General features: G+C 42.8%; 1 protein-coding gene across 6 annotated transcripts in view; it reads right to left on the bottom strand.

The window, feature by feature from the left end:
- mapta (microtubule-associated protein tau a) overlaps positions 1–13,481 on the bottom strand; it is a 158,571-nt gene that overhangs the window by 14,297 nt on the left and 130,793 nt on the right. For all 6 annotated transcript variants that reach the window (XM_060939388.1, XM_060939392.1, XM_060939387.1 and 3 more), the window contains 2 exons: positions 6,327–6,408; positions 6,049–6,155 (listed from right to left, as the gene is read on the bottom strand). In XM_060939388.1, the coding sequence (XP_060795371.1) occupies positions 6,049–6,155; positions 6,327–6,408 (189 nt within the window). The remainder of the gene's footprint in view (positions 1–6,048; positions 6,156–6,326; positions 6,409–13,481) is intronic.

Below are 13,481 nucleotides of genomic sequence, written 5' to 3'. Positions count from 1 at the left end.
TCATACCCCCCAACAGATGGTTCTAAGAGGGTATAGTCCATTGCTAGCACTTCTAAAGGGGCTACAACGTTTGTGCAAGTCATTGGGGCTTGAGCCTTGGGGAAAACGTCTCGTGAGGGCAAAATGCTTGCATTGCTGTACCCAGCACTTGACGTCTCTAGCCATAGCAGGCCAATAATAGCCCCGCCTCAGGGCCTCTATCGTGCCCTTTTCGCTGAAGTGCCCACCATGGTCATGTTGCCTCTCAAACACTGTTCTCTGTAGGGGCCCGGGAACAACCAGCTGACGCACATCTTCACCATCTCTGGGGTCTCGCAGGCACCGGAATAGGACACCATGCTGGATTTTCAGTCGCCCCCACTGTCCTAGGAGCTGCCGCTGTGGCCAGTTCATCGTCTGCAGAACCTTATTCAGGGGCTTTCGGCAGGCTTTCAGCGCAACCAGGACAGGGCTAATGTCAGGGTCCTGCATCTGTAGTTCCTGCATCTCATCCCAGCTACATCCACCGATCTGGCCTCTCACCTTAGACTGAGCTGCTGAATGAACTGGTACCTCTTTCGCATCCGCACCATTTGTTGGCCACAGACAGGCGCGCACCTCATCTTCTCTTATGACAAGGAAATCTTTCTCTCTGTCCTCCACTTCAGGCTCCCCAGCCACCGGGATACGGGACAGCACTTCAGCATTTTGGTTCATCCTGCCTGGTTTATAGTGAACTTCGAAGTTAAATTCGGCCAATTGAGCCACCCACCTTTGCTCAACTGCACTGAGGTTGGCAGTCTCTAAGTACCTTAGCGGGTTGTGGTCTGTAATGACTGTAAATTTAGAGAAGAGCAGTAAGTCACAAAACTTTTCAGTGATTGCCCACTTGAGGGCAAGTAGCTCTAGCTTAAAAGCACTATAGTTTCGGTCATTTCTCTCTGAGCCCCGCAGACCCCGACTAGCAAAGGCTATGACCCGCTCGATGCCCTCCTGTTTTTGGCTCAAGACTGCTCCCAGGCCTAGGCAACTTCCATCTGTGGTCACTATGAACGGGAGACCAAGATCAGGACATGCAAGTATGGGTGGGGCCATGAGGCACCTTCTGAGGCTATCAAATGATGCCTGACACTCCTCATCCCACTCAAATGGTTGTGACATAGCATTCATTACACCTCTTTTCTGTTTGCCCATCAGAGTGTGTAAAGGCCTTGCTAGTTGAGCGAAGCGGGGAACGAACCGCCTGTAGTATGACATGAAGCCTACTACTTGTCGAACCTCTTTAACAGAGCGTGGGACAGGCCAGTTTTCCAACACCTTCACCTTTTCCATGTCTACTTGAATTCCTTCGGCCGAGACTACATGCCCAAGGAATTTGACTTCTTTCTTGAGCAAGAAACACTTCTTGGGTTTGAGCTTGAGGCCATGTTCGTGTAGACGACTCAACACAAGATCTAAGCGCTGCAGGTGACTGTCAAAGTCCCTCGAAAATATGAGGACATCGTCCAAATAAATTAACAACATTTCAAAAGCCAGATCTCCCAGCACCACCTCCATTAGTCGCTGAAACGTCGCGGGGGTGTTGCAGAGCCCAAATGGCCATTGATACAAGCCGAATGGTGTCGTTACAGCAGTTTTCTCCTGGTCTTGTGGGGCTACAGCTACTTGGAAATACCCGGCAGTGAGGTCCAAAGAAGAAAATAGCTGTGCCTGGCCCAGGGCGTCCAACGACTCTTCCACCCTCGGAAGAGGGTAAGCATCTCTGTGCGTTACGCTATTAAGCTTCCTGTAATCACAACAGAACTGCACTGATCCGTCTCTCTTCATGACCACGACTGCCGGGGATGCCCATGGACTGCAGCTCTCTTTAAGTACCCCCTGTGCCACTAGATCCTGCACATGCTGCTTAACTTCTTGGAAAACATGGGGTGGTACTCTGCGATGTCTTTGTTTAATGGGGTGTGCACTGCCAGTGGGGATACAATGTGTAACGTTAGTGGTGTAGCCATAATCCCTATCATCTCGTGAAAACACAGCATGATGCTTCTCCAACAGGTGGTCGAGCTGGTGCACTTGGTCTGGGGTGAGGCCTTGAAGATCTGCTTGTACAGGAATGGCCAATGGCCCTAGTTCTTCCCGCTTAGGCTGCACCTCGCTTGCAATGGCTTTGACTCGGAGCTCACCTACTGCCTCTTCAAAAGCCACTACCTCTTTAGGCAGCACTTTGTGTGGCTTACATAGTTCAGCCACTCTTGCTCTTGGAGGCAAAACAATGGGTTTGTGGCTTGGGTTCATTAGCCGGACTGGGACCTTCCCGCCCACTGAGTTTGCTAGAATGTTGGCTATCAACAGCCCTGAAGGCGTGTTCACAGTAGATGAAGCCTCCACCAAGACCTGGTATTTTATTTTAGGGGGCACCCGACAACGACCTTCAATGACTGTCTCACTGCAGGGGGGGATAACAACAGCCCGCCTACCGCCCACTTTGACGAAGCCAATTCTCCCATTACGGTCCACCATTTGCTCTTCCTTGCCCATTTCCATGAAGACACGATGAAGGCTCGCACCCCCACCCTGCTGCCCATGCCTGTCCATCTTCTGAACACCCTCTAGGCCAAGGAAGAGGCTGCGAAGCTCGCCGAGCACATTCATGCCTAGTATGCCTGAGGCTCCACCGCCACCATCAGTCTTATCTCGAAGCACGAACACACACTTTCCTGGGAGCCTCTTTCACAAGCACTCAATGTCAGCATACAGGCACCCAATTATGGGGATGTCCAACCCATTTGCAGTGGTTAATTTTACCCATTTGGCAGGTGACAAAGTTTTCCCTCCAAACTGTCTTTTAAAGTGCGTCTCTGAAATAGTGGTGACTTCAGAGCCAGTATCTAACAGGCAGCACGTTCTCACTCCATCGATAAGCACATCTACTGTAAAACAGTTGCCAAAGGCACTTTCAGCACCCTCAACCTGCCCAGGCCAGTCAAAAGCCAATGTGTTAGGTTTTACTGCTGCTGTGCTGATTTTTGCCTTCTCCTGTTCAGTTTGCTCTGGCTCGGTCACTGCAGCATTAGCTTGGAACGTTACCTCTTTTCTTTGTTGGCAGTTTCGACTTGTATGCCCGGGTTGCCCACATGTATAACAGATGAGTCTGTCCTCTTGGTCTCGAAGAGGTGGCTTTTTAACTGCCGCCTGTGGGCTATTGTGCAGCTCAGATCTTTGCAATGCTGTGAAAAGCTCATCCTGTCTTGCTGCAAGTTTTTGTATAGATTCATGCAGTGACTGCAGTGACAGTGCAGAAGGGCTGTTTTCAGCAGACGTGGTGCTTATTGTGCTTCGGTTGGGGTTCTTGACCGGCATAGCTGACAGAACCTCTTCCTCTTCTGACCAGTCGATCGCAGCCTGCATGAGTGCACTGAATGTTTGAGATGGCTCTGTCTTGGTCTGCCGCTTCATCTCTCTGCGTAAGGAGTCATCATTCAAGCCCAACACAAACTGCTCTTTAAGCACAACATCCGGGTCTGGAAAGCGCTTTCCATTGCGCCGCATTAATCTACGAAGCTTTTCCTGAAGATCATAAGCAAACGCCCTAATTTTTTCACCAGCTACTTGTTTGCGATCATAGAACTCTCTTAATCGTGTGCCTACAGGGACCTTATCACCATACACCTCCTCTAGGACTTTGAAAACAGACTCAGCATCTGTAGTGCTACTCTCCAATCTAACGGTGAGTTTGGCTTCCCCCTTCAGATGCTGCTTTATGAGTTCTACTTTATCCTCTTCAGGAATTTTACAAACTTTAAAGTATGACTTCATTGAAGCTATCCACTCTTCTATACTCTGTTCATCACTTCTTTTACTGCCTGTGAAATCTGTGCACTTTCTATCTCTCTGTATGAAGACAGTGGGTTGGTTTTTCTGCTCTAATACAGCTTTTGCCATAGCCAGAGCTTCTCTTTGGTCAGACCTCGCCTGTTCAAGGACGCTGTTTGTTCCTTCATTTGAGAAGATTGTTCGGCAAACTTTGCTTGAAGCTCTTCAAACTGCTCACGCAGCTGATTCATTTCTTCTGACATTGTTAACTAAGCTAATTTAAAGCCAAGGAATGAATATAAAGAGGTATGCAGCACAAATGTTCGTCCTGTTCGTATACTCCAAATGTAAGGGGCAGCGCCCACTTAAAGACAACTAACCTGAGTTTACTTAGAACTAAATGGGATAGCGGCTGGTATAGGAATAGTAGTTACTTGAGATATGTGCATGTGTGTGTGTATGTATAGCTGTGCGTTATGTCTATGTTTCCCACCCCACAACTTAGAATAAGAAACCAGTTTGAATAAACCAATTATTTTATTAGAGCTCTAAGCGCCAAGGCTACTAGCAAATGTTAAATGAAATAATGAGATATCTTATTTAGAAAAATAATGAAACGAAATAAAAAAAGTTGATAAGTAATCTTCAGTACTCCACTTAAATTTTTGTTACAAAGGGGCCTTCAGAGGCAGTTTAACACATTCAGTTTCTTATTAACCCAACACTCTTATTTTCAATATCAACCTAGGCGTTTCACACAACACAATTAACAAACCTATAGGTCCCGGGACTGCACTAATAGATACACCGAATAATAGTATCAAACAGTAAATCTCGTTTGCAAAAATCAAAATAAGCCTGATTAGCCCACCTTAATACACTCACTAGGGCAATCAAAAGTAAGGCTACCACCACATAAATGAAAGACCTTCAACATTACAGTGTACAAATCAAAATCACCATGCACAAGTAAGAATACAGGCAATAATGTCACGGAGTTCCGAATGTCCATAAATGCAATTGTGAGCACAGTTCCTCAACATGAAACGACGTTACTCAGTTCCATAGCACTTAATCTAGCAGTTGCACAAATGTTTAGTCTTTAAGGAGTTGTAAAGGACTCCTTAAAACAGTGCTGCTTTGCGTGAAGTCAGGTGGCAGGGTATACTCACAAACCCGTGGAAGGACAGCGAGGGAGAGAATGAAGGAAACTTTCAACCTGTTCGGATCGGAGCAAACCAGTGTTCATGGACCCCAGCGCCGTCTTCCCACTTAGGCTCGCCAACTGTCACCACTCACACCGTTCCAACACCCGAACTTTGCAAATGACAAGTTTCCTTGTCAACAGAATAAAACTTCACCGCACCAAACTTCTCCGGCTCATGGTGCTCGCCGCCATGTTTCGATAAGTCCCTTTGTTCAACTCCGCTCCGCCTCTCCACTCTCCCTCCATACCTGACGTGCCCTCTCATTGGCTGAGGAGCCACTCACACTCTCTCCCACATATATCCAGGTTCTAGAGCAACATACAGTATGCTCCCATCTAGATGATGTCTCTTTCAGGGAAGACCTTGCATTTTCCAACATGACAATGCCAAACCACATACTGCATCAATTACAGCATCATGGCTGCGTAGAAGAAGGGTCCGGGTACTGAACTGGCCAGCCTGCAGTCCAGATCTTTCACCCATAGAAAACATTTGGCGCATCATAAAACGGAAGATACGACAAAAAAGACCTAAGACAGTTGAGCAACTAGAATCCTGCATTAGACAAGAATGGGCTAACATTCCTATCCCTAAACTTGAGCAACTTGGCCATATAAGATAGTCCCCAGATGTTTACAGACTGTTGTAAAGAGAAAAGGGGATGTCTCACAGTGGTAAACATGGCGTTGTCCCAACTTTTTTGAGATGTGTTGTTGTCATGAAATTTAAAATCACCTAATTTTTCTCTTTAAATGATACATTTTCTCAGTTTAAACATTTAATATGTCATCTATGTTCTATTCTGAATAAAATATGGAATTTTGAAACTTCCACATCATTGCATTCCGTTTTTATTTACAATTTGTACTTTGTCCCAACTTTTTTGGAATTGGGGTTGTAGATAATGTGGCAATTTAGCATTTCCATATGCATTAATATAACACCTCTTTCAGACAGAAAGAAGGAATGCTGATGGAAGCACAAACCAACGTGGCATCAACCGTCTAGAAATGAACGGTTTCTAATGAAACCCTTTCTTTCTTCTTACCCTCTTCTGACCGCCTCCAGCCACATGGCCAATGTTGTCTAGAGAGCCAATCTTTGACTGCCCCTTGAATTCCAACTTCTCAGATCTGATCTCAATGTTTCCACCTCCTACAAGAAACAAAATGAAACATGATGGACCATACAGTAACAGTATTGTTTGTTAATTATCAGAGTAATACTAATCTCAGCCATTTGATATTGCAATATACAATAAAGTGGTCTGTCATAGTGTACCACTATTATGAAAAGCGAACACAAAGTACATGACAAAGCATCTACCTGGCTTGTGGTGGATATTGTCTTTTGAACCACATTTCGCCTGCACATTGCTCAAGTCTAACTTTTTGTGAACAATCTGGACCTATAAAGCAACAGAACAAAAGCAGCATTTTAAGGGAATCAACAACAGATGGGGTGGTTATTCCACTAAAAGGCACGAACTGACTCTAGTGTACTTCAGAATTTATCAAAATCGATCAGAAATTATTTGTATACCAGCCTTCCTTTGACATTAATTAAGATAACAGGAAGATAATCATTTGATCAAGACATTCTTAGGTTAGATATAAATTCAGCTTGGAGGGCTTCTTAGGTTAAATATAACTTTCACAAAGCTAAATAACACAACTTGCATTTACAGGTCTATAGATACAGTGTCTTGCAAAAGTATTCATTCCCCTTGGTGTTTGTCCTGTATGCATGACAAGCTGGAGTGAAAAATGGATTTTTAGGGGGATAGCATCATTTATTTACACAACATGCCTACAACTTTAAAAGGTGCAATTTTTTTTTATTGTGACACAAACAATAATTCAGATGACAAAACAGAAATCTGGAGTGTGCATAGGTATTCACCCCCTTTCATATGAAACCCCTAAATCCTTGACTTGCAAGTGACATCAAAGCAAAATAGAAACCCGGATGTCAGCCATGTTGGTGGAGATACAAATGCAGGGTCAAGGGGACGTTGTGGCTCAGGTGGATAAGGCACCATACCGGAGACCCGGGTTCGATTCTGACCCGAGGTCATTTCCCGCTCCCTCCCCGTCTCTCTCTCCCACTCATTTCCTGTCTCTATGCTGTCCTATCCAATAAAGGTGAAAAAAAGCCCAAAAAGTATCTTTAAAAAAACAAATGCGGGGTCAAGTGACATTCAATACAAAACATAGTGTGCAACTCTCTTTGTTTTTCCACTGCTTTAAGTGTTCTTTTAGCTATGCCATATCTTTGTGCTGTATATGTTTGTGGTCACAACAGTACTCATGACTGTGGCATGTTCCGATTTTTTAAAATTCCGTCCGTGATTCGGAAAGAAGAAACTCTGAGGCTTAGTACGGAGAGGAGACGAAGGGATCGGGACACTTCTTCCAATGGCCATTTCGTCCAATAGTTAAGACATTCTGTCCGAAGCCTTTTTCAGATACACTATCAATTATTTTATATTTCAGGTATTCCTGTGTTCGCGAATGAAAGCTCCGTGAGAGCGCTGCTCTGCGCCTAAAAATTTAACATGATCCAGCCAGCTTTAAAAATTAATAACTTGGCCAATGGAGCTCACAGTGAAGCCAAATTTTACAGGCACCTCCCTCTAAGCCTCCCCCCTGGAAAGAGCATGGTCTGGGGTTGGTAGGACTGTGCCTCGGCCCAGGATTCATGAACGAAGCTCCCACGAAAGCATTGCTCAGCACCTAAATATTTAACATGATTGAGCCAGCTTTAAAAAATTAATAACTTGGTCAGCAGAGCTCGCAGTGAAGACAAATTTTACAGGCACCTCCCTCTAAGCCTCTCCCTTGGAAAGAGCATGGTCTCGGGTCGGTAGGACTGTCTCGGCCCGGGATTCATGAATGAAGCCCCCGCAAGAGTGTTGCTCGGCGCCTAAAGATTTAATATAATCCATACTATGGCACTCATTTGCTTTACAAAAATGTGTTTTGTTTCGGTCAAATTCAGTTGAGAATTCCTCCTTTCTTTGAACAAACAAATACCCGAAACATAAAATAACAGTGCGTATGAGAAAGGCTTTGGACAAAATGACTTGTATTCGTACTTGATGGTCGGTAGAAGCATCTTATCTTCAGAAAAGCCTGGCTTTTGAAGATAGATATGTATGGTTTTGACCCATATTATTTTTAAAAATAATATAGGTCAAAACCACACATATCTATCTTCATTCGATCGTTCCAATCATGGTAATACTGAGAAAATTCAGCATTGCTTACAGACACGCTTTCAATGGCTGTCATCCTAGTTGCTTTGTATATCCACCATCATGGCGGATGCTAATGACGTAGCACATTTTGATCACATGGTTGCAAGTCCTCTATAAGAACTGGTCCAACCAATTCACTTCATAAGTTACATAATTAGTTGTTTAATATCCACCTGTGTGCAATCAAAGTGTCACATGATCTGTCACATGATGTCTGTATAAATCAGCCTGTTCTGGAAGGACCCTGACTCTGGGGCTGGGAGATGCAGGTCTTTCCCCACCCTGTGTATCAACGCGCTCGGTTGGAACGTTAGAGGGAGGAGTCGGATGACGTGGCTCTCAAGAAGGTGGTTTTGGCATAATCTGGATTGTGACTGGATCAGAATGGCTAGTAGCAGTGGAGGACTTTCTGAGGAGGAAGATATGGACCTTGAATGGTGAAGAGTAGTGATAGGAAGAGGAAGGAAGGAAAGGAAAAATAACACAGTGACAACACCAGGCAAACAAGCACTTGAAGAGGATGAGGAAAGAAATGAAGCATGGAAAAAATAATGATGGAAGAGTTTAAGATTATTCTTAAGTTTAAAGCAGGAAATGAGGTATCGTCAGTAAGTCCGATTGCCTTGACAAATGGATTGAGAAAAGCCATTGGAGATATAGAGATGGCCAAGCTGTTAAGAGATGGCAGTTTGCTGGTGAAGTGTAAAAATGCTGAACAGAGAAATAAAGTGTTTAAACTGCAAACAGTATGTAAGAAAGAAATAGCAGAAAGAAGAGTGATTGGTGAGAGAAACAGAGTTAGGGGAGTGATATCAGGAATTCCCCGAGGAGAAAATCTGGATGAACTGAAGGAAATGCTTAAAGGAGGAACAATAACAGGCATTAGATGGCTACAAGCATTTAGGAATGGGGAAAGAGTTGATAGTCCATCTGTGTTACTGGAGTTCAAAGATGAAGTTCTTCCAGGAAAGGTGATGGCTGGATATATGAGCTTCAGTGTAAGAGCATATGTTCCTCCTACCCTTAGATGCTGTAAGTGTCAGAGGTATGGCCACATTGCTAGTGTGTGCAAGGGAAAGCAGAGACGTGGAAGATGTGGAGGGGAGCATGCATATGGAGAATGTGGGAGGAATAGTGCAGTAAAATGTTGTAACTGCAGAAGAAATCACACAGCAACATATGGAGGATGCATAGTCAGGAAACAGGCAGTTGAGGTTCAACAAGTAAGAACAGAACGGAGAGTAACTTATGCAGAGGCAGTGAAGATTGTGAATGTAGAGGAAAAAATGAAAGTATAATCCACAATAAAGAGGCAAGCAAAGAGGGAGGGTTGTCAGATAACTACCAAACAGGAATCGCAACAGATTGGTTCTGTTTCTAGCCTATGTTATCAACTGCTCAGACTAAAACGGAAAAAATCAAAATTATAGTGAAGGCAGCAGCAAAGTTCTTGAACAAAGGACTTATCTTGGGAAAAGATATGTGCAGATCTTAGTCAAGGAGAAGGGACAGCAGAGGGAAGTCATCAAATCATACCATAATGGTTATAGTTCAGTGGAATGCTAGAAATCTGATACCAAATGGGCAAGAGTGTAAAGGATACATCAATTCATTAAAAACAAAACCAGATGTTATATGCATACAGGAAATATGGCTCAAACCAGGTCTAGAGTTTAATATTAAAGGATATCATAGCATACGCAAAGACAGGGTCAATGGAAATGGTGGAGGATGTGCAACATTTATCAGACAAGGAATGAAATACAGACAGCTAATGACAGTACAAGAGTTAGAAATAGTTGTGATTGAAATATGGACTAGAGAAGGAAGTATGAAAATTACAAACTTCTATAACCCATGTAAATAGTTAGACAAAGGAAAATTAGAATGCATTTTGGAGTATTGAAGAGGGAAAGTAGTCTGGTGTGGAGACTTCTTTGCACACAGCACAATATGCTGTTTAAAGACCCAAATGGAGACATTATAGAAGAAATAATGGATGAAAAGGAATTGGTGTGTTTAAATGATGGTTCAGGCACAAGGGTGAATGTGGTGAGAGGTACAGAATCAGCAACTGAGGAAGCTGATTGGAGTAAGTATTATGTGAGGAGAAACTGAAAGTCAATGTTAATGACTTGAATTCTGAAATAAGTGGAATTATAATAGGAGCAGCAAAAGAGTCTATCCCAAAAATAAGTGGTAATAGAAAGGATAGTTCCATGGTGGACACATGAATGCACTAAGGCAATACAAAGTCAAAATCAGGCTTTCAAAGTTTTGAAAAAAACAAAACAAAAACAAAACATTGAGTATTCAAAATTTGATTGACTACAAAAGAAAGCAGGAAGTCGTGAGGAGTATAATAAAGCGGACTAAAAGAGAGAATATTGGAGGAAATATTGTGAATCACTAGGTAGAAATACACCATTAGATAGAGTATGGAGTATGATTAAAAATATGTCTGGAAATAGGAAAGAATATGGATATCTGATAATGAAAGATGGTAGAAATATAATAATAGACAATAAGAGCAAAGCAGAAATTTTAGCAAGGACCTTTGTTAAAGTACATAGTACAGGTAACATGAGAGATGTGGAAAAAAGAGGGAGGGAAGGGACAATAGGTAAAAACATAGAAGCACTTCAGGACGAAAGGGGAATATGGAAATACGGTGGTGCTTGAAAGTTTGTGAACCCTTTAGAATTTTCTATATTTCTGCATAAATATGAACTAAAACATCAGATTTTCACACAAGTCCTAAAAGTAGATAAAGAAAACCCAGTTAAACAAATGAGACAAAAATATTATACTTGGCCATTTATTTATTGAGGAAAATGATCCAATACTACATATCTGTGAGTGGCAAAAGTATGTGAACCTTTGCTTTCAGTATCTGGTGTGACCCCCTTGTGCAGCAATAACTGCAACTAAATGTTTCCGGTAACTGTTGATCAGTCTTGCATGATGGCTTGGAGGAATTTTAGCCCAGTCCTCCATACAGAACAGCTTCAACTCTGGGATATTGGTCGGTTTCCTCACATGAACTGCTCGCTTCAAGTCCTTTCACAACATTTCAATTGGATTAAGGTCAGGACTTTGACTTGGCCATTCCAAAACATTAACTTTATTCTTCTTTAACCATTCTTTGGTAGAATTCTTTGGAAGACAAGGTCGTTGTCTTGCTGCATGACCCACCTTCTCTTGAGATTCAGTTCATGGACAAATGTCCTGACATTTTCCTTTAGAATTCGCTGGTATAATTCAGAATTCATAGTTACATCAATGATGGCAAGCCGGTTTGGCCCAGATGCAGCAAAACAGGCCCAAACCATGATACTACCACCACCATGTTTCACAGATGGGATAAGGTTCTTATGCTGGAATGCAGTGTTTTCCTTTCTCCAAACATAACGCTTCTCATTTAAACCAAAAAGTTCTATTTTGGTCTCATCCATGCACAAAACATTTTTCCAATAGCCTTCTGGCTTGTCCATGTGATCTTTAGCAAACTGTAGACGAGCAACAATGTTCTTTTTGGAGAGCAGTGGCTTTCTCCTTGCAAACCTGCCATGCACACCTTTGTTGTTCAGTGTTCTCCTGATGGTGGACTCATGAACATTGGCTAATGTTAATGTGAGAGAGGCCTTCAGTTGCTTAAAAGTGACCCTGGGGTCTTTTGTGACCTCGCCGAGTATTACCCACCTTGCTCTTGGAGTGATCTTTGTTGGTCGACCACTCCTGGGGTAGATAGGTAATAGTGGTCTTGAATTTCCTCCATTTGTACACAGTCTGTCTGACTGTGGATTGGTGGAGTCCAAACTCTTTAGAGATGGTTTTGTAACCTTTTCCAGATAGCTCTTTTTCTGAGGTCCTCAGAAATCTCCTTTGTTCGTGCCATGATCCACTTCCACAAACATGTGTTGTGAAGATCAGACTTTGATAGATCCCTGTTCTTTAAATAAAACAGGGTGCCCTCTCACACCTGACTGTCATCCCACTGATTGAAAACACCTGACTCTAAGTTCACCTTCAAATTAACTGCTAATCCTAGAGGTTCACATACTTTTGCCACTCACAGATATGTAATATTGGATCATTTTCCTCAATAAATAAATGACCAAGTATAATATTTTTGTCTCATTTGTTTAACTGGGCTCTCTTTATCTACTTTTCGGACTTGTGCGAAAATCTGATGATGTTTTAGGTCATATTTATGCAGAAATAAAGAAAATTCTAAAGGGCTCACAAACTTTCAAGCACCACTGTACAATTAATTTGATGTTTTCAATTACAGAATTGAATAAAGCACTGAAGATATCTGGAAAGGGTGGCACGGTGGTGTAGTGGTTAGCGCTGTCGCCTCACAGCAAGAAGGTCCGGGTTCAAGCCCCGTGGCCGGCGAGGGCCTTTCTGTGCAGAGTTTGCATGTTCTCCCCGTGTCCGCGTGGGTTTCCTCCAGGTGCTCCGGTTTCCCCCACAGTCCAAAGACATGCAGGTTAGGTTAACTGGTGACTCTAAATTGACCGTAGGTGTGAATGGTTGTCTGTGTCTATGTGTCAGCTCTGTGATGACCTGGCGACTTGTCCAGGGTGTACCCCGCCTTTCGCCCGTAGTCATTTGGGATAGGCTCCAGCATGTCTGTGACCCTGCAGAACAGGATAAAGCGGCTAGAGATAATGAGATGAGATGAGATATCTGGAAAGACAACTCCAGGGAAAGACCAAATAAGCTACTTAATGTTAAAAAAAATTCTTAGTGATAGAAGTAAGGAAATACTATTAAAAATGTATAATAAGATTTGGGAAGAGGGAGCATTGCCCAATCAGTGGAAGGAATCCATATTTGTTCCTGTTTGTAAACCAGGTAAAGATCTGAGCTTCGCACCGTGTTATAGACCAATAGCCCTAACATCTCATGCAGGAAAAATTATGGAAAAAATGATTAAAGAAAGGTTAGTCTATTATTTAGAAATCAAAGGTGTAATAAAATGTTATCAAAGTGGATTTTGGAAAGAAAGAAGCACTATAGATCCCGCTCTGTATCTAGAACATGAAATTAGGAAAGCTCAGGTTGATAAAGAGAGTGTAGCTGTTGTATTTTTTTGATGTTGAAAAAGCATATGATATGATGTGGAAAGAGGGGTTAATAATTAGGTTGCATCAGTTGGGGATAAGAGGGAGAATGTATAGATGGGTTAAAAGTTTTTTAACTGATAGAATGAT

Source organism: Neoarius graeffei, chromosome 14, assembly GCF_027579695.1.
Source record: "Neoarius graeffei isolate fNeoGra1 chromosome 14, fNeoGra1.pri, whole genome shotgun sequence".
Taxonomy (NCBI): domain Eukaryota; kingdom Metazoa; phylum Chordata; class Actinopteri; order Siluriformes; family Ariidae; genus Neoarius; species Neoarius graeffei.
This window is presented reverse-complemented; position numbering and strand designations above follow the sequence as displayed.